This window comes from Platalea leucorodia, assembly GCF_965183815.1.
Source record: "Platalea leucorodia genome assembly, chromosome: 7".
NCBI lineage: Eukaryota > Metazoa > Chordata > Aves > Pelecaniformes > Threskiornithidae > Platalea > Platalea leucorodia.
The window spans coordinates 6,698,540-6,720,240 of NC_138829.1; the positions used below are offsets into that span (position 1 = coordinate 6,698,540).

A 21,701-nucleotide genomic window follows, 5' to 3' on the forward strand; every position below is an offset into this window, starting at 1 on the left:
GTAGGTGCCCCTCCTCTTGTATTGTTGACTTGACAGTCCCAATTTTGGGGCAATATTTGCCTGGTCCTTGCCATTATTGGTCGGGCAAGACACGTCTCCTGCCCTGAGCTTTGCTCCCAACCCGAGTTTCAGAAATCAGCAAAACCCAAGCGGCCACCGGCGCGAGCGATGCCCGACACAAGCACTGCATAGGAGAGTCTGAGCTACCGGCACTGTGTGATTTTTATCAGCTGAAATCGCATCTTGTAAATATTTACTGGAATTTCAAGTAGGGTTTATCTAATTAAAGCCAAGTAAAATTTTCCATAAAAAAGAACCGCCCAACTGGCGGTTGCCGGTGGATGTTTAGGGACACGTTTAAGAGCTGGGGGGACAATATAGGATATTTTCTCAGCTCTGCTGCTGTCTGTGGCTCAGGGCATCCTGAGCCACATGAGGTCTTCAAGCACAGAGTGACCCGTGCTGGGGACCACGTACCTGGTGGCCCTGAGCACATCCAGCTGTTCCTGGCAGCAGCCTCCCAAATTTGCCAGACTGAGATGGGGGCTGGCCTGGCTGCCACAGCATGGGGAGATCAGTGGGGATTTGCTGGGATTTGCAGCAGTGGTGGGGGTCCAGGACCCCTCTCCCCACAGGAAGAGCAGCACATCCCTCTGCCGCTGCCGGCTTGGGCACAAGGCAAGCAAATGCATCTTTTTAATTCGCGTGGTCGTCAAGGTTGCCAGCACCGTAAATGTCAAATCTGAGCAGAAATATTTGGCACGTAAACCATCTCCGCTCTTCCCCTCCGCGCTGAGCGCGTGGGTGGCTTTGATTCCTCCTCCCCTCGGTGGGACTGGAGCACAGTGCTGCGGGGCGGTTGCTCGAGCCTCCTCTCTTCTCTTCCCCTCAGGATCTAGTGCCCAGGAGGGAGGGACGCAGAGGATTTTGGCCATGGCCCCAAGGAAGAGAAGCGGTCGGGGGATCTCCTTCATCTTCTGCTGCTTTCGCAGCAGCGACCACCCTGAGATCACGTACCGGCTGCGCAATGACAGCAGCTTCGCCCTGCAGACCATGGAGCCCGCGCTGCCCATGCCGCCGGTGGAGGAGCTGGACGTCATGTTCACCGAGCTGGTGGTAAGTAGGATGCTTTTATTCTTCTTCCTCCACCACCTTTTTTTTTTCCCTTTTTCTAGTCTCTCCAGGCTTAGTTTTGAGTTTTCAGGCAAGCTTTGGTGTGAAGGGAGCATCAGAGGCTGCTGTTGGGAGCAGTTCTGCACTGAACCGTGAGCTCTGCTCATCCCTGAAGTCCTGCCAGTTTGGGGGGGTTTCTCTTTCTCGTTAGAAAGCCTTGATTTCTTAGAGCAGGGCTTGGGAGCTGGTGTGGCTTTTTGCACCTCCAGGGTGATGCAGGGGTGTCCAAGCCAGTTAAGCAGGTTGTCCCCTGTAGGTGCAAAGTGACTTTATTTGCTGGGCAATCTGCTTCACAGAAATCCATGGGTGTGGGCTAAATTGAGATTTGGAGAGTCAGGATATTGTTTCTTTATCCCTCGGTACCAAAACTCTGAAAAACACGGATCAAAAAAAAATCTGGCAGCCAAAAAAAAGCTTTAATTTCCTCTAAGTGAAAACATTTTGGTGTGGTTTGTTGGATGGACCCAGAGCACCCTACTTTGAGTTGATTCAGCAGCGAAATGGGGTTTCTTTATGGTCCTTTGATGCATAGAGGGAGCTGGGAGTCCTGATGCTGGTTGGTCACGCATCATGGTATAGCATGTCCCATTAGATGTCAGGCAGCATGGTTGTGGTGAGCCAGACCACTTGGTAGAGGAGAGCTCCAGGTCATATTACAAGATATTACAAGAGCCAGTTTTGCCCAGATGTCCTTCTCCAGGATGAGAAGGCAGACTGGGACACCGAACGCAGCACGGTGGGGATGAGACATCCCTGCAGCAGCACCTCTTTTTGCAAAGAAGCAAAACGCTGCCAGTCAGATTTGGTTTGTTCAGGTGGAGCAAATGAACACCTCTGGTCCATGTTTTTCTGCACTGATAACTTGGCCAAATATGATTTTCCTGGGGAAATTCTTTCCCGTGGAAAACTCCCGCTGTGTCCTGGCCGAATGCAGTGTAAAGGTTTGTTGCGCTGCAGCTCGGTGTCACCAGCCAGGCTGAAGGAGGCATCTGCCAGAGGCTCAGTGCACTGGAGCCCCATCAAACCTGCATGACCGCGGTGCTTTCCTCAGCTCGGGACTTTGAAAGCACCTTCCCCAAATTCAGCCAGATGCTTCGTGCAGAGGCTGTGCCGCAAGGAACCACTGTGTGTGTGTTGAGGCAGGAGTTCAGCAGCGCTTGCAGGGAGCAGTTGGGCCTGGGGCATGCCCTGGTGTGGCCCTTCTGCTCTTCGTCCCTTGCACCATTCTGTCAAGATTTTTTTTTTTTTTTTCCTCCAGCCAAGGGTGAGAATAAAGCTCAGAGGCAGCTGCTGCTTCAGGGCACGCTGGCAGCAGGAGCCGTGCTGGCTCCCCAGGGACTGAAGTCATATAGGGAGGGGGGACAGCGGGTGCCCACCATGCTCCCGTGCAAGCAGCTGCAACCCCCTGGCTCCCCAAAAAACTCATCAGGCAGATCTCAACCTGAGCCAGCACCGGGTGGGAGGGAGGGGGAAGCCGAGCTCTGCCCCACGGGTGCCAGAGGGCAGATTCCCATTCAGGGGGAGTGAAGTTGCAATTTCCCCCCTCCATTACAACAGCTCCTTCTTGCTCTCAGTAACCTGTTGGTGTCGGGTATTAAATTTCAGCATTAGTTAAATGGTTTGGAAAGTATCCCACTGTTTCTGTATAAACCCACTGTGTAACATTTGGAAGAGAGACAGAGAAAGCACTGAGAAGCGCTGGGCTGATTTTTGCGCCTGCGGGAGCCCAATGCCACCCGACCTGTCATGCTCGACCGTCCGGGGCAGGCTGGCTTGTGGCCGCTCTGTGGCACCAGGGCTCCCTCCAAAGTCCTTGGTTGTCTCGGTCAATTGGGTTGAGGGAAGTCAAAGGGGCTGGAGGGGATCTGGAGGCTTTGCCAGCTCGGGTTGGTCCTTCGCCAACTCTTCTCTTGCAGTTTAATAGTGACTTTTCTGCCCCATTTGTTCCCATTAGGGACTCAGAGTGGCAGGGGTGGAAGATTTCAGGCCTGGGACGGGTGGTATCTTTGGGGACGTTGCAGCAGTGGGTTTGGTCACTGGGATGGACAATCCTCCCACAGAGACCAGCAATCCAGCAGGGTCCCTTCTCCGCGGATCCCAGTCTGCTGCATACATCAAAGGGGAAAAACTCTTTCTTTTTCGAGCCATCCTGCAAAATATTCCCTGGGCTTTGTGTGTTTTTAAGTGTGTCTGTTCATCTGAGTCAGAAAACATCCATAGCGTGAGAAATTGGTGATTGTCCCGTGCCAGCGGCAGAGGACGAGGGCCTGAGCTGCAGAGGGACATGGAGCAGCTGTGACTCCAAGGTCAGCTAAAGGCTCGATCTGCTCTGCCAGTGTCTGGTTTATGGCCCGCTTTATGTTAGATGGACAATTTGGATTTTAACTAGAATAGTTAAATAGAATAGTTAAATAGTTAGGGTTTTATTCTGTGGCCATGCGAGTGTCTGGAGGAACAACAGGGAAACGGGATGGTTTTTTTGCCTGGGCACAAACAGGAGCAATTAGCCTGTAAGAAATGTGCCGTGTCCATCCCGGGCTGCAGGGACGATACGTCCTGTCCCAGCCAGCAGTATGCAGCAGGCAGGGGCTTTTCCCTGGCTCGGAGCAGATGCAGATGTTGTTGCTGTGGTCAATGACTGATCACTGCTTCCTCCCAGAGGAACCTTTTCCTTTTCCTTTCCATTTCCCCTGCCTGGGCTGAATGGGTTTTCGTCAGGGTATTGTTGGGATGTCGCTCAAGCGGGCACCGGCCCCGTCTGAAAGGCTTTTCTTTGTCCGCTGTCCTGCCGGGGCTCCGGCCAGGCTCAGCCACCCAGGGAGGAGCAGGTGCTGGCAGGGAGGCACAGACAAAAGCCGGGTATTTCAGGAAGATTTACTAATTTGCAGCTCCCTTGGCTGGGACAAGGCTTTGCAATTTCATGCAGCTCTCCTTGTATCGACACCGATGCATCCCACTGGCTCGGGTTGGCGGTGTTTGCTTCCCGGGGCTTGTGCAGTGGTGTGGTACCCACCAGGCAATATCCATCAGATTTAAGAAGTTTCAGGAGCCATTGATCCTCCTGTAGGACACATCAGGAGGATCGCTGTGCTGTGGGGCTGCTCAGCCCCAGCAAGGAGGAATATCAGGGGCTGCACGAGCTGCCTGCAAACCAAGAGAACAAAGCTGTGCCATCTGCCACGGCTTCTTTCAAGAGGCTCCTGCGTATCCAGACTAACAATACAGCGTTTCTTCAAAGGCTGAAATCTTGCTTGCACGCTCAGAGAAAGCACTTGCAAAGCTCCACATAATGGTGCCATATGGTAGATCTTGCCGTAACAATCCGCTCTATTTTCTGCCAGCAAATAGACTTTCCACCAGATGGGTAAATGACTGATGTCCTTTATATCTGCTTAACACTCCTTGTCACTCTGAGGTTTGTAATGAAACTCTGTGTGTGTGGTGGTGTGCATCGGCCCTGTGGGATGTGCACCGGGTGGGGAGGTGCAGGCACGGGGGGATTGAATGGCTTGGTCCGGAGAGGGCAGCGGGAGCCCTGGCACAACCCAGGAACCCTTGCTGGCTCTCTTCCCGATGGGGCGGGTCGCAGCGGCGTTTCCGTCCCAGTAGTAGGAGAGCAATGCTCCAGCAACTCCTCAGAGTGCCTGGATGCTCAGAGGAGCTGCTGGGTCCGGGGTGGCTTTGCTTGCCCCTGGAGCACAAGGTGCTGCCTCTCCCTGGTCCCACACCTCACTCCCAGCCTGCATCCCTGGCAGCGGAGGGAAAGGCTGAGAGGAGATGCTGCCCCAGCCGCCCCTCGAGGCTTGTCCTCCCGAATACCTGGGCTTTGAGGAAATCCAGTTACTGATACTGATGGGGCTTCTCAGACTTTTCACCTCCAAGTTGTTGTTAGCGATGCAGAATAAATCAGAGCAGCCACCATCTAGCCCTGCATCCCACCTGTGATATGCAGCAGCCCATTTTTAGCCTATGAAACCAGAGCAGGTGACCTTCCCTGGGTCCCTCCACCCAGGCTCCAGCAGCCAGCAGTCTTAGACCCTTGCCCGCTGATGTTGCACGGCGGTAGTGACTGCCTTCATTGGGATCTGCTGGAGGGGGGAGATATTCACACACGGTCTTCAAAGTGCTGGGCTTTATGCCTTCCCCTCCCATGATGGGGAAGGCTGCTTCCTCCCTCCCTGCTGCTCTATGAAGTAATGGAAACTCAGGAGCCTGGGGAACGAAAAAAAAGGTCTCTGGCAGCTTACAAGATTTATCACAGCATTTGTTTTTGCTGTACTTGGGGCAACTAATGCATTTCATCAGAGCCGCTCTTTGGATGCTATCTGTTAGGAGATAGCATCCCCCATCACAGAGATTAATTCTGTGTTGCCTTTGAAATGCTTCATGGTGGGTGATCGGTCTGCGGCTCACGATGTGGGGTGCTTGGGTAAGATGTTCCACACGTAACTGTCCCACAGAGCCGTGCCTTCCCACCCTGTCGGCATGCCGGGATGATTGCTATTCTCTGTGCTGCTCAAATGGAGAGTGGAGGACAACCCCAATGTGAGGAGAAGGCGGTGGTGTGAGCGCTGTTACGTGTTAATAGCAGTGCCGGGTTGGGAACTCATTGCTAGCAATATCCAGTTTTACTTAGGAACTTAAGTAATGTGATTTTCCCCCGGTTTCTAATCCAATAAGGAGAAAGTATGAAGTTTTGGGCCTTGCAGAACAACATGGCTTTTAAGTAACAGCTGAGGGATCAGCTGCAAAGCCAAGCTTTGCATTTCATGCTTGCAGGTCAGCTGTTGTTTTTTGCTGCCTGGTCTTTGCAGCATTAAGGACTTCAGGATTTTGGGAACCACTGAACGCTGGCTGAAGCCATTTTCCCCTATATCTGCAAAGAAAAGCATGCAGTTGGTACCCAAAAAAAATGTGATTGCTCTAGCCCTTGTGTTCTGGGCAAAACACCCCTTTCTGCAGACTCTATCGGGGGCCAGACACAGCACGGGGCTCCTGACCCCGTCCCATCACCACCTCCCAAGACCAAGCTCCCTTGAGCTTATGAATCACTTTTAAAGAAGAAAACCAAGTGATTCGGTAAGGTCTGCTTTTAAATTCACTCTGCAGGGAACTGTGTGGACATTTTTACTGGGCTGCCCAGGTTATTAGATGCTCATTAGATGCGAGCAGCCTGGACCTGCCACGCTCCCGTCCCAGCCCACCACTCACAGCACTTGTTTTTGTCACCTCGTGGCATTACACCCTCACAGATAATCTCTTAAACGTATGTTTTGACAGGTAAGCATCTGATACAGAAGTGACACACCTACTCGGTGAGAAAATAAGGATTTTCTGCCTACACACGTTCCATGAACCTGAATGAAGTAATCCACCAAGGAACACTATATTTCAGTTGAAGCATTCGTGTAATTGCAATATCTGTTACAGCTACAAACTAGTGGGGGGGCTTGCCCAAAAACCATGCTGCTGCCGACCGGTAATTTTACAAAGGAGCCGTGTTATGGCACAACGTGAACCCCAGCTGAAGGCAGAAAGCGCATAAGAAACTCCTTTGTATCCAGAAGAAGTACAGCTGAAGTGGAAAAATTATATGGTCTACCTGCTAAATGCTTTCCACTTTGCACTTCGTAAAAGGGGAGGCCACATCCCTGGGAGATGCCTGGGCGGCTCATTTGGTAACGCGTCGGTGACCTTAATTGGGGCATTTAGGTTTTTGGCTTGCACTGGCTCCAAGTGTTTCTGGCACAGGTCACCACAGAGGGTACCAGCCTCATTGGATGGGTCATCTGCTCAGCAGTGGTCTTCTCCTCCTTGATTGCTCAGTGGTTGGGTGGTGTTGCTGAATTTATGGCCAGGATTGAGCAGCACGTGGGTTGTGCTTCATCACCAGCCTCAGCAGGAGGTGTTCCTGCTGGGAATAGCCTGTGCCTGCCTTGTGTCTGTTGGCAGGTGCAAATGAAAGCTGTTCGTACCACTGTAGTATCTGTCGCCGGCAAAGTCCAGGCGTTCCTTGGCGTGCGAGCATCACTGGCATCGGCTTTTGGCAGCTCAGGCTTTCTGTAGCCCCGCAGGCAGGATCCTGCCTGAGTGCCTGGTGGTCCTAATTCCCATCAACTCTAGTGTTCAAATCAGTACTGGTATTTATGAGGATCAGCTTCCCTTCCCCAACAACACCTAACATCTGTAAGCCCATCTGATGCCTGCTTGCTTGCTGGATGTCAAACCTCAGTCACAAACTGACTTGTCGCAGGGTGACTCTCTGCTTTGCACCTGCTTAAGTTCTTAAAAATGACCTTAGGATGCTGGGTGCGACCAAAGCCACGGTTGTGGGGAAATGAGGACCACTTGTCCCACCCAAGCCACAGGTATGCAAGGAGCCCACTTCCATCTTACGTTGTCATCAGCATCAGGCTGTAGCTGGCTCCTGCTCCCCTCAGCCGCATCCTGAGGGTCCCACGTGCAGAGCAATAAATCTTGGGAAGCTTTTAGGATTGAGTTGGCGTGGAGCTTTGCAGCCACTAGTTCCCATCCAGCCCCTTTTCAATGCCCTTCCTAGGGCCTTAGCTGGGGAAACCTTGGAGCAGTTTAGCCCCAGACAAACCATGCACAACTTTCCTAAGTGAGCATCCACATCAGGCGGGGGGCATCTGAAGCCACACTTGACCTGTTGGTTTGACTTCCAACTTCAGTAGCTTCAGGGATACCAGCAGTGAAGGTGGCATCTAAAAACTGATTGAAAAGGGAGCTGCTTCTTTGTGTCCATAAATAGGTGGGAAATCCACATCCAAATCCTTCTTATTTATTTGCCAGACCTGTGCTTTATTATGGTACAAGGTGCACCCGCCAAAGGGCAGTCATGCCCAGCTGTGATTGACGTGAATTTAATCCATTTTAGTGATCACAGTAGTAAATAATGGGCGATACATCTTATGTTTTTGGTTTCAGGGTTTATGTACAATTGCGTGGAAAAAGCGTGCTGGTGATCCACCTGCAGGGCTTCTAGATCTGAGAGTGCTCTTCAGGGTAAAACTGCATAGATCAATAACTCAGGCTATAAAAGTATCCTGTGTTAATTAAAACGGCAGAAAGGTTTTCCAGATAATGTTGGTGAAAAGGTCACAGAAGGCCGAGCTCAATAAATAAAAAAAAAAATTATATATGCAGTTATAGATATATATTACAACAAAAACGATTGAGGAAACTAAGTAGATACTTCTCTTTTAAAAGACATTAGTATTGGAATATGAACACCTTTAAAGCCTTTAGTACATTAAAATAATTAATTAAATGAAATAATATTAAAGCAGTATGTACTGCCTGCCTCAGGTGTTTGAACTGATGGGGACATGAACCAGCTGCAGCTAGAGTTTATTGAGGAGCTAAATCAGCTATTGCTGGCCATAATCTTTCCTGCAGAAGAAGAAAGGAATACATATTTTATTTATATCTGTCCAATGCGTTCAGGTCTGAAATGCGTTCAGGTCTGAAAATTGCAGAGCAGGGTGGATTGGGGTCTTTCCTCTTCCAGTCTGGGACTGAAAATTCAATGTGGGAAGAGGTCGACTAGGGGTAAGCACTTCAAAGTGCTTACACATTATTGCTTGTTGCTGCTGCTAATTCCCTTGCTGTGGGCAATTTCATTTATTAAAAAAAAATCATTACATGATAAAGGCAAAATTAATGAAAATCTTCTATCTGTTATGCTTATTCATTAATAAATATAAATAGTTGCATTTTGCTCATGTTCTGTAATTCCAGCTGCAGGTTCTCAGGGGTAAATTACAAATATATAGTGATAATATTGGCTGGGACCAGTTTGTCTGGGATGTTGTTTTTAAGTTCTCAGGGTCCTATGGCTGAAAAGACGTGTGCTAGGGAGGAGGTATTTTTATTACTAATACTAAAAATAAAAGACTTCATTCACTACCTTCCTATTTTTAAAAAAAAAAAAAAAAAAGTAAGATAAATGTGCATATGTTGAGAATTGTAATCACCTAAATAAATGTTGCGGATAGAGGAGCTCCTCCTGCGGTGCAGGATGCGTATGAAGGCAGTTGTTCTTTGCACTGTAACAGCCACTGATTAATTAGTCTGTTTCTGTAGCAAAACAGCTTAGAAAGAAAATAACGAGCTAAGTAAGATCGATTCCGAGGTGGAGGTTTGTTGCGTGCCGGTGCAGATCGCCGTCAGGGCTGGCAGTCGCGGGCAGGCAGCTGCCCAGCTGGCCACGCGGGCAGCGCCTCCGCGCAGCGGAAGAAGATTAGATGAGGTACAGGGGGAAAAATGCTGATTGCCATTTCCCTTGACACTGCAGCGTTCTGGGATAAATCAAATTGATGAACTTGGAGAAGAATGCCTGGAAGAGAGTGAAAAAGCGATATGACCCCTGAGAAAGGAAGCTGAGGCAGGCTTCAACAGGCCATTTTTTATTTATTTTTTTAATTCCCATGCTGTACCAGTTAATGCCAAATGTTGCCAAAAAGTTCCTGCTTGTTTCTTTCTTTCTATTTTTTTTCTTTTTTTTGAGCAATCTTGGATCTCTCATGCTTTATTTGAGGATGCAGGAGATCTTGCCTTTACGGGCCGTAGTCTCACTGGTGTCCTTACAGAAGTTTCTAAACTCTCTGCATCCATCTGTCAGGAGTAAATTCACTTGCTCTTTATTATGTTGGTCATTTATTGATCCAGTGATGTCTTTCTGTATGTGTGTATATGTATACACACACATATGTATGTATATATAAACCCAGAAAAAGCCAGGAAATTTTAATTAATTTTTGTTTCAATTATGACAATGGATAACCTCCTTATTTTCCCCTGTCACCTCCATGTATTATGGTTACACAATTTATCAGCCAGAAAGGTGCATTAGACTGATTAGGTTTTCATCTTTTTTCCTATGCCCTCTGAAGGTATTCCAGAGGTGCAGACCCTGTAAAGGGAATCATCCCTTACTTAGCTCCCCAGCTACTTCTTGCAGAATTTTTGGTGGCCCGTGGGACCTGTGGGCTGTAGGGGAAGAACCAGTGATGGTCATGCTGGGACATTGCAGGCATGGGTGGGCAGCACATGGGCTCATCCAGCTCTGAGAGCCCATCTTGGAGCTTGTTTCTGAGGTGAGAGATTTGCAGCATCCTGCTCGCTTCCTGCTGTTGCCTCCATTAAAGCCCTCAGCCTGTGGAAGATGCTCATTAAAATGTCCACCATGGCATGAGTGAAGCAGCAGGGACAGGAGCTTGCACTGAAGGACCGTGCCAGCGTGACGTGAGTGTCCCTGCAACAGCCTGGGGCTGAACTTGATGCCTTCTCTGCTGGGAGGGTCAAACATTTCTTCCAGCAGCAATGCCTCACTTTTCTGCTTGATCTGTCGGTCTCTTCTCCCTAGTAACAAGCAATAGGATGAGAGGAAATGTCCTCAAGCTGCGCCAGGGGAAGTTTAAGTTGGATATTAGGAAAAACTTCTTCACCAAAAGGGCTGTCAGGCCCTGGCACAGGCTGCCCAGGGAAGTGGTTGAGTCTCCATCCCTGAAGGTATTTAAAAGAAGGGTAGACGTGGTGCTCGAGAACATGGTTTAGTGGTGAACTTGGCAGTGCTGGGTTAATGGTTGGACTCAATGATCTTAAGGGTCTTTTCCAACCTTAATGATTCTATGATTCTATGATTCTATGATCTGGCTTTGCCTTCAGAAGGTGGTTAGAGGCTACCTTGACTGCAAACCGGAGAGGTGATAAAGTCTGCCTTCTTGGAGATATTTAAATATCTGTCTGGACTTTGTCCTGGGCAATGGCCCTAGGTGGCCCTGCTTAATCAGGGGGTTGGACCAGAGGACCTCCGGTGGCCTGGGCTGCTCATACCACCCTATTGCCAGCTCCGGGAGGTAGGGACCATGGGAACATCTTTCCCCTGAGCACCTCCAAGGCAAAGGTGTAGGGAGGGATGAAAACTTGTTTGGCCCATGGGAACCTGCTCACAGCGTGCTAGCTAAGCCACATGTTTCTAAGGTAGCTTTAGGAAAATGGCATGGCATCTCCTTCACCAGAGCTCGTGCTGTGCTGGGAGAGAGGAGGAGGTTTGCTTGGATTGAGCGGAGAGACATCAGCAAAGGAAGCTGCAAGGAAGTATTTTACCTCCTAGAAATAGGAAATACACGCTGAGAATCAAATCTCCCCTCTGAGGTTTTTTTAAAATCATATTCAAATGAAGATTTAATGTTGAAACGTGTTTCCTGATCTAAAGGTGAATAGTTTAACTGTACGGGATAAATATTTAATAGGAGCATATCTCTTTCCAGTAAAAACACTCTGGGCAGAGACTTCCTTTTGGTAGCAAAATGAGGCTGTTATTCTACGTGCCTTTGACCCAATTCCAAAAAAATATTTAAAATAGCGAAGTTGGCAGATCCTGCCGTGGGAGGCAGCCAGGTGAAAGGGGCAGAGCTGTGAAAGGTGAGGCTGAAGTGAGGGGTGAGGGACACTGACTCACTGGTTATCTTCTCACTCTTCAACAGCCGCCAACATCGCTCACTGTAGAGGGAGTGCATGGCTTGCAAATGGCCTATAAAATTAATTGCCAGTTAGAATCACCTAATTATCGACCTTGTGATGATTAATTGAAGGCGCATATGGGTTTGAGGTTGTGCACGGCTTCTCTGCCGTGTTACGACTCCACCATGCAATTGCAAAAAGGCTCTGTCAGAGCTGTGTTTGTGCAGTGGTCTGTGAGCCACCGGGAAGTGACTGATGTTCCTGTCCCCTCTTGATCTTTTGGAGTTTAAAGGGCAGTTTATGAGCAGCCTGCTTGGGGCCAAGGAGTGCTGAGGTACCCATCAGTGAGTGTAAACGAAGGGCTGAAGGTGGGTGCAGGAGTCCCCATGCACATAAAACCAGCAAAGACCTGACTCTTCATGGTTAAGTCGCTGTTACAGCTCGGAATAACAGTCGTTAGTCACTGTTTGATTATGAGAATTTTCATATTCACTGGGTGCCACGTAGTATTTATTTAAACACCTCTCCCAAGCATCCTGTAAGATATCATTCGGTAGGTGTTGCTGAGTGATGCAGGGCTGCGATGACTGAACATGTTAGAGCCAGGGCACTATGAAACGCGCTGTGTGGGGCTCAGAAGCATTTCTGCGCCATTTTTGGATGTGTTTGTGCATTGTCGTGTACCAGCACCTAATATGTTCTTCTGCTTTATTCCTTCTTGCTCCCACTTAGGCTTCAGCTCAGTTTAGATTTCTTTTCTTGGTTAATAAATCTTCGCGTTTGCACAAGTTGTATTTTTAGGGTATGGGTATTTTGAAAGTTTCAATAAATATTTTCCTAAGAACCTAAGTACAGATGTGCGTGGCTCGTGCTTTCATGCCTGAATCCCAGATTCCCGTGACAGGGACACGGGGTCGCGGTGTTAGCATTTTCCTGCACTCACTTAAACCCTCACTGCAGAGGTAAATACTTATCAGGAGACCCTTGTCCTCTCCCACACTCCCAGATATACTTTTCCGACAAGCTGAATTTCAGCCAAGTCCCTGTGTCAGGTGTCATCCTGTTGGCCACCTTTAGACCTGCAGAATTGGGGCTGAAGCAGAGCTTGGGTGTCTGACCGGCTCTTAGCCTGAGGAGACGCAAAGGGAGAAGGACATCGAGTGCAATTTCTGTTTTTCACATGCACGAGATGTGGAAGGCTGACAAGACTTGCCCAAGGCTGGGAAGGAGATTGATTACTGGATATGAATCCCTGACCTCCCAAATTATAGGGGCACAGGGAGGTTTGAAAGTGGTGCTCATTGGAGGAGTCCCTAAGCCAGGGTCTCCTCCCTGGGCGCAGGGAGAGGAGAAGTGTCTCGGATTGGGCTCAGGCTTTCTCAGTCCTCACTTTTTTCCAGGCTTCTGTCATGGCAGCACATTTATTTGTGTTGTAAGGGTGTCTTGCAAGTCTGCTTCCAGACCTCCACCAACGTCAGCTGTGTGCAGCACGGTGGTTTGAAGAGTCAGTCAATATGGGGGGAAAAAGTCAAAGAAGAGGCAAAGCTCCTCCATGCGTACGTAACGGAAAAAGCTCCATGACACCTTTCCTTTCAAGGAGTAATTTCATCAGGAAGTGAAATTAATACCTGAAGTGGATGTATAAGCCTCTCCGAGATGTTCAGGACTGCTGGCAACACTCTGTTGCTGTGTTGCACTGGAGGGCCCTTGGGTTTGGGTTACAAGATAGCCGAAGGCTCCCTTCCTTGGCTGCTGGGTGCAATATGAGCTTTACTTAGATCAGCTGAATTTCTTTGTAGCCTGTGGGCTTGCTGATGCAGGGACCCATCTTTCCCCATAGGCATCTTGTTCAGCCTTCACCAAATGGTGCTTTCACCTTTGACTGCGGTACCAGGGGTTACCAGCTTTAGTTGATAAGTGTTATTATTCAGGCAGGGAAACTTTAATGGGCCTCCATGTGGTTTTTGGTTTGTTTTTGTTTTTTTCCTTTTTTAGTTGCTGGAATTAAATGTGTAATTTTTAATGGGGATCCTCTTAATTAAATCCACTGGCAGGGTGGGATGAGTTGGCTGGAGGTCACGGCAGGGCTTTCCTGTGACCTTCTACAGCATCTACAGCGCTCCCACCGCTGCGCCAACACCCCTCCAGCACGAGGGCTGTCATCAGTGGTGGTGATTTTAAGAGACATCCATGGTAGTAAGATCAATGTTGGCTTTAGCAACGAGCCTCCCAGCCCTGCCTGAATGTTTTATTTAGTTAGTTCTCTGATAAAAGCTTTGACCTACATCTAGCACCAGGAAGCAATGAGGCTTTGATAATACTCGGGCATCCCGGCGGAGGGCACACTGCTAACCAAGCCTCCAAGTCGAAAATGAATGTGTCCTTTAAAATAAAATCAGATAAACCAATAAAGGTTTCAGTCAGTAAACAGCTTTATCTCTGCCAGGCGATACATAGTCCAGTTTTGTTGGAGAGGATGTACTTCTTTATGAACTGTAGATATTAGGAAAAGCGCTTTCTATTTTTAGTTATAGGAAAACAAATCAAAAGCCAAAAAAAACGCCCAGTTTTCGATGATATGAGCGTGTCAGTGATGGAAATGGGGCTGGATCACTCAGGTTGCTCAGTGGTGAAGCAGTTATCTGAGGTGGTAAAAAAGAAAGGTCCTATTTGAATTTTTTTTTTTGCTCTACATATCTTAGATGTGTTCCATCATCCGGAGCTCTCAATCATCTGCGCGAGGCTGTCTTGCAGGCAGCTGTACCAGCTTCATGGGTGTCCTTTCTAAAATGCTTGCTGCCTTTAAAAGCAATGAAGGCGATGTCCGGGAGGAACGAGGCAGAGGGGTTTGCAGCCCTGTCCTCCCGGCAGCCAGCTGTAGCCCGGGAGTCAGGGGGAGGTCAGCAGCAGCAGGATGAGAATTAGCATCATTGCCCTGACAAATTGATAGTCACGGGGCGATGCTATGGGACCACCGCTGCACTGTGGTGTGGCCCCACATTGATTTACAGCACTTATCTGGGGGGTTGTGTCTGTGCCATCACCCGTTTGTGTACTCATGTTGCATGTTTTGTGGGCTTTTTTTCCCCTTTCCAGGATGAACTTGACCTCACGGACAAGCACAGAGAGGCCATGTTTGCGCTGCCGGCGGAGAAGAAGTGGCAGATCTACTGCAGCAAGAAGAAAGTAAGAGACCCGTCTGTGCTGTGGTCGGGGGCTGAGCCCCTTCCCTCCTGTGCAGCGTGGGGAGGAGATGTGGGGAGGGACACAGCTCTCTTGGGATGCCAAGTGGTATTTGGGGTGTCGCAGAAATGCATCTGTTGCCCGGGGTGGCCCTGGGGAAGCAAGGTCTTCACTCTCCAAAATGCAGAATCCTTCCTCCCGAGCCCATTCAGGCTGGAGGTGTCCCCACACCCCGCACGGATGTCCCCCACCCCATGCTCATCCCTGCCAGCACAAGCAGGGCCATGTGGAGCTCCATGGCCACTGAGGCTGGCATTGCGGCAGCAAGGGGCTGCTCCGTTCACCATCTCTCGTGGCCCCGCTCTTCTCTGCTGATGTCTGGGGGCTCAATCACAGCCTGCCCAAAAGCCTCCTCCTCTCCTGGGTTTCCAGTTTGCTGCCATGAAACAAGCTTGGGCGTTGTTTTTGTCCTCCCACTGGCTCTTCTACACAAATGGAAAGTGCCACTGGGGAAGCCATGGCCCCACAGCACAACCTGCAAGAGATTTGGCCTGGCAGTGCAGAGCTTGCTTTTAGGGTGAAGCTGTGTCGCCCCTGGGGCGATGAAGGGCTCTAGGTTCATGGGTGTAACTGAGATACTGCTGATAAGAGACGAGGGTTGATGCGAGTTGCTGATCTGTCTGCCGAATGTGACGTGTCTGCTCCGCAATCCTGCCCTCGCGGCTGCGTTTCTTAAGCTGAAAACATGCATGGACATCTTCCCAATGCCAAGATATACTGATGTCTGAGCTTGGTTGCGTCACCCTTTAGACAGAGGTCAAGAATTGAAGTTTGTTTGTATTTCTGCCAGTAAAGCAATGCCCGGGTGGCCAAAGCCTGTGTTGCCTGTGGGCAGGTTCACAGTTGTGGCATGCAGCGATGCCGGCGCCAGCTCTCACGGTCCGTCTGGGATGGAGCAGACTGCCTCGCCACCTTTCTCCCTCGGTTCATTTGCTTCTGCTCCTGGAGGTGGACAGCCAAAGTGGCGTGGGGTACCGCAGGCTGGCCACCTGTGAGACAGCCAAAATCACACTTTTTTCCCCCAGCAAACTGAACATTTTTGCCCCTGTATGTTGGCACAGGAGTTAGCCCCAGCTATCTGTGCTGGGACTCATTTTCCCTCCGAGCGTTGGCCAAAGCAGAGATCTTGCAGGACATAACACCGTGGGGAGAAATGGGGCAAAAATCCTCAATCTCAAAAGCAGATGGAAGGACACCGAGGCCCGCGAGGGAAATGCCCCCAGCTGGGGGCATGGAGCTGTTGGAGAGGGTCCAGAGGAGGGCCACAAAAATGATGAGAGGGCTGGAACACCTCTTCTGTGAGGACAGGCTGAGAGAGTTGAGGTTGTTCAGCCTCGAGAAGTGAAGGCTCTGGGGAGACCTTATTGCACCCTTTCAATACTTAAAGGGGGCTTATAAGAAAGATGGGGACAGACTTTTTAGCAGGGCCTGTAGCAATAAGACAAGGGGTAATGGTTTTAAACTAAAAGAGGGTAGATTCAGACTAGATATGAGGAAGAAATTTTTTGCAATGAGGGTGGTGAAACACTGGACCAGGTTGCCCAGAGAGGTGGTAGATGCCCCACCCCAGAGGCTGAAGATGTCCCTGCCCATCACAGGGGGGTTGGACTAGATGACCTTTAAAGGTCCCTTCCAACCCAAATCATTCTATGATTCTGTGATTCAGTTCCCAAATTCACCACTGCGTCCCCTAACCTGGCTGCAGGAGTTGGCTCGGCAGTGCTGGCAGTCGCCTGGCCACACTTGAAAGGCAATTGCTGCCATTAATGCCTCTTTTCTCCTGCTGTAGCAACGGCACCAGATTTTCCAGCCACATTTTAGGCCAAGAACAGGCTTACCTTGCTCATGTAGGATTAAGTTTTAAGCCTCTCATAAATACCCCTGAAATCCCTGTATTATTGTTAGACAGAGGCCTGCCATGCCCGAGATTTAAATCGGAGGGGGGAAGAGATGTTAACAAATTACAGGCACTGGTCTGAATCAACAAGAAAATGGGCAGGAGATGCTCGCTCATCGTTGCCTGTCGGATAAGTGGAGCTGTGCTCCAGTGTATCTGGATAAGGGGAGACAACGGAGATTTAAATCAAGCAAAGCCATGTAATTATTATTGCGAGTGGAGATTACGTGCTATCTAATCTCCCAAGGAAGGGTTTAGATGGGGCTGATGGTCCCTCTTTCCTATTCCAGCACCTCCTTGCGCTCACAGTTTTTTTAAAAACCATGCTGAGAAACTCTCTGCTCCTGGGGGGTGTTGAAGGAAGGAGCCACAGAAGCGCACCACAGCATCCTCAGAGGTCCTCGGAGCAGGCGCCCATCCACGGCCAGATCCTGGCTGCCACTCTGCCCTGCTCCTCCTTCCTCTGGCCACTCTCAGGCGCTTCTTCCCTACTCCTGATGTACAGGAGTCCCTTGCTCTGAAGGAGATGTGCTGATGGAGATGAATTTTTCTCCTGCTTTTTAATTAAAAATGAGCAAGACTGTATCGACGGAGGCTTCAGCAGTGGAGGAAGCCAGGAATCACATGGGCTGGAGAACATGTCTCTATGCACAGAGGCTCTAGGCAGTCCTGCTTCTATGTGATGAGGACTGGTAGGCAGCAGAAACATCGGTGGCTATCCCAGTGGCTTGTGGTAAATCTCACTCATGTACCTATGTTTTTATGAGGACAAATCACCTACAGGGTAGCCTGGCATCAAGGAGAGGGGCTGGGCTTCTCCAGCTGAGAGCAATGGCTGGGTTTTGGCCGGGGCAGTAGAGCTGGAGTCAGGGCAGGGGTCCTACCTCCCTGCCTCGGCTGCAGGCTGAGTGGCAGTGATTTGGGAAGTCCAGGACACACCCAAACCCTTTGGCCTGCCTGTGTTTAATAGCAAGTCATCACTTGAGATGCTGGTAACACCCAGTTTTGCCTGGTGGGTCCCAGGGGGCTGGCAAAGGTGGACATCAGTCACAGGCAGCTGCCTGACTTACCAAGGATCCAAAATTGTCCCCTGAACAGTTTTTGCTCTTTCCTCCGCTGCCAATTTTGGCTCCTGCTGGAAGCAAGCTGCTGAGGAGTCAGAAGACTTCAGTCAGACTTTGAGTCTGAAAGTCCAGTTTGAGACCAGTTGCAACAAGCTCCCCCTCGAAAGAGCAGCGTGAGGCAGGACGGAAACGCTGCCCAGCCTTCTCCTGGGAAGTTTCCTTGAAAATCTGCTTTGCCGGGCTCCAAAATATCTCACGCTGTGGCCATAGCCCGGGCAGCCAGGGCATTCCCCTGCCTCCATCAACATCAAAGGTGTGTGCAGCACTGAAAGCATCTGAATATTTGTCCTTTCAGCACGTTCCCTGCTGCCGTGTGCCATCTCTGGCACTTCTGCTTTGCCATTGGCATCGCCTGTCATACTCCTGTCTGCAGAGTATATCCCAGTTGTTGCACGTTTTATATATTCCCATAATAGGTAAGTTTTGGTAAAAGGTGACCAAAATGAGCCATTGTTGTGCTGGGTTGTCCTGGCAAGGGACTTGGCAGCACCTGGCCTTGGCAGTGCTCATCGAGAGGAAATAAGGGAAAACCATCATATTTCCTTCCCTGGAATATTTCCCCCTGCCCTGCAGCTCCATATCCTGGTTTCTCTGCCCTGCAAGCAGCTGTTTTTATCCCAGCCCACAGTACCGGCTTGGCAGGGCGGAGGTTTTGTCCTCACTGATTCTCCATCCATGGAGACGCCGGGTCTGATCCCAGCCCTGAGCCTGCTCGGAGCAGGGGGATGCACTAGTTGAACTCCCCATGGTTCCATCCTACCTGCATCACCCTGGGATGCTCTGGGTGGGAGCAGAGGGATAAAAAGCATTTCGTGATGCGGGCTGGTGAGTCCGTTGGCAGAGACCCAAAGGGGAACCGAAGTCTGCATTAAATCCAGCAGCCGTGCAAGCACTTGGGTCAGGAGAGAGATTTAAAGATTATTAGAGAGACCTTCTTTGAAGTCGTCAGCCCCTTCTACGGCTGTAATAAAGCAGGGAAATGCGAAGGTGGAGATGCCTTAACAGCAGGATGAAATCTGCTTTTAGAAGTGGTATTTCTGGATGATGACGTGTTTCAGACCTCATCCCAAAATATTTCACTCCCTGCTGGCCCCGCTCTCCAGGAGAGGATATTGCTCGGAAGCACAGGGAGGAAGCAGGAGGGATTCCAGCTTTACCGTTTCCTTGGCTGCGGGTTTGCTTCAGTGGAAGATGGTGACTCAGGATGGCCTTTCTCAGGAGGCCACACTCCAAAGGGAGTTAATAATTAACACTTTGCGCTTATTCTGCAGCACCTCTTAATTATAGGAGGTTTGGCTTCTGCCAGCTGGTGTACGTAATGTCAAGCTATTAAAGCAGCTCACCGGGGAATTTTTATGAGCCTCAAAATATGGGTGGATAAAGGGTGTTCAGGCAGAAGTGCAGCATAAATAAAAAGGTGGAAGGGCTTGGTAGTGAAAACCAGCTCAGGCAAATGCAGGGTCTGACTCTGCCCTCCTCCCTTTCGATTCAGCTGAGCTCTCTGAGCATCTGTAAAGCCAGGATAGGGGGAAAATGACCTACAGGGATGCCAAGCAATGCTGCACTCTTTAAGCTCGTGTTCAAAACCCATTGGCATTGCTAACGCTGGGTGTGTAGCTCTCGGCAGTGTTAAGCTGTCCCCGGCAAGCAAAGCTTACATCTAACATTTCCTCAGACATCGGATATAAAACCAGGATCCCTTTGCATTAGAAGAAGGCAGTGATGGTGTGTTTGCAGGGGAGAATGGGAAAATATGTGATAAATAGGGAAATGAGTGATGGCTCTCCAGTAACACTATTTTTCCCAGCCAGACGGCCTCTTTCCTCTCTAACTGCGCCTTCCACCCGCTCTCTCCAGAGAGCTTCGCTTTCCAGCTCGCTCTTCCACTTGTAGATCAGTCCTGCGGCTCATTCATAGGGCTTGTGTTTCCATCTATTTCCTTCATTTAAAAAACATCAATTATTTTAGAAAAACATCAAGCAAAAAGCTGCAGTAGCAGAACTAAGAGCAAAAGCTGACAAAGATGGCATGCAAGGGAAGGAGGAAAAAATAGCTCGGTGTTTTGTCGTGCTCCTGGGTCACCTGGGATCAATGAGAAACGTTTCATGGCCTCTCAGCATCCAGATATACCTGTGGTTATTGCAGCAGCAGGTTGAAATATCATCTCGGGTGTCATTTTCTCGGGCTGAGCGAGAGAAACGGTATGTTTGCATGGCTGGGGGTGTTTTTCAATAGGAAATGTTTATAGTTTTTGTCTTTAAAGATAATTCCCTTTTTAGTTCCAATCACAACACACTTTTGTTTAAGCGAGGTTTTTCTCCCTCTCCAGCCAAAAAATGCATCTGTTAGCAATCTTTTTGGATTTTATAGTAAAGCTTTTCAAACAATGAACCAGCTGACTACGAAAGGCATCTGGTCATGCTATATTTGCTTATGAGGAGCATAATTTTTAAACCCTGGGAAAAGTGTACAAGGGCACGTGTGTATTTGTAGAGCAGAGGGTATAGGAAGTGTTAGCATACAGAAAACCAGAGTGGTCTGGGATGGGACGCTTCGGACCCCAAGATCCTAACTCAGGGAGAAGCCGATGAAATTACGGCCCTTCTTGCCATCACTCCGAGAGCCTGTGGCGAAGCGAGGAGAAACAGCTTTAGTTGCATCATTTAGTTTTTGTTGCAGGGATGCCTGGGGGGAGCCGAGCAGCTGGAGGGACGAGGAAGACCTGGAGGGCTATGGAGGGCCAGAACCTCCGCCACCGCATGCCTGGCAAAGGCTCGGCCGTGTCGGTGGAGCTGGGCTGGATTTAAACTTCCCATGCAGGCTGCAGACCCGTTAGCTTTAAAATCCATCCACGCCACTGTCTGCTGCGTTTTTGACCTTGCAAACAGCATCCAGGTGGATCATCCGCGGCAGGCAGGGAGGGGGGGTTGCCAAAACACGGTGGGCTGCCAGCTGCCCCCAGCTTTCCCTTGTTCCACCATTACGGAGCAGCAAGGAGGAGCGGGGAACACTGTGCAAAATAAAAATGCAATCAGGAGGATGCGTAACAATGAAGGGGGTTGCTTCTGTTTTTGCAGCAGGTGCTGACTGAAAAGGATTTTTTTTTTTAACCCTTTGCTGTGACTTTCCTGGTGTGAAGTTTCCCTGGGGCAGACCAGCCTTGCAGGTAGTGTAGTGTCAAGAGGGAGGCAAACCATCAAAGTTATGAGCGTTGTCACTGAAGGGCTCTCCGGGGTTTGCTTGGAGCTGGCTGCTACAAGCCAGCCCTTTCCTTCTGACTTGCTTTCACCTTGAAAGATCTAACCTGGTGTGTTGGACATCAGGCAGTTGGGGAACCCGGCCAGCCGCCCTCTGGGGCTCAGTTATCTGGAGCAGCTCCAGATCCATCACCACCACCACAGGTTGCGGGCACAGGAAGGAGGGTGCATTGCTCCCAGCGGCTGCATTCCTGCAGGTCAGAGGGGCAGGAGCTCATCGAGATGCACCTTCCAGGTGTAAATAATGGTGCCCAAACATGGCCGAGACAAGCCTGCGAATTGCTTTCGTGCCACCGCTGGCTGAGCCACCACCGGCTGAGCCACCACCTCCTCTGTGCTGCTGCCCGGTGTCCCGAGGAGGGTCACTGGGAAGACCAAGGGCACTTCTGGCTGTGGGAGCTGCCGACACCCCGAGGGGGAGGCACATGGGCTGTGGAACTGTCAGGCTTGTAACCAAGACGTGGCAGGGCTGGGGAGCATGAAATCTCCCCAGGAAGAGCAAAGGGATGGCTGGAGCTG

The 21,701-nt window shown here is 49.9% G+C and overlaps 1 protein-coding gene across 2 annotated transcripts in view; it reads left to right on the top strand.

Moving 5' to 3' along the window:
* Positions 1–933: 933 nt before the first annotated feature.
* The window catches only part of DAAM1 (dishevelled associated activator of morphogenesis 1), a gene marked incomplete at its 5' end in the record, with an annotated part of 59,329 nt that continues 38,561 nt past the window's right edge, over positions 934–21,701 (top strand). For both annotated transcript variants that reach the window (XM_082316815.1, XM_082316814.1), the window contains 2 exons: positions 934–1,116; positions 14,758–14,847. In XM_082316815.1, the coding sequence (XP_082172941.1) occupies positions 934–1,116; positions 14,758–14,847 (273 nt within the window). The remainder of the gene's footprint in view (positions 1,117–14,757; positions 14,848–21,701) is intronic.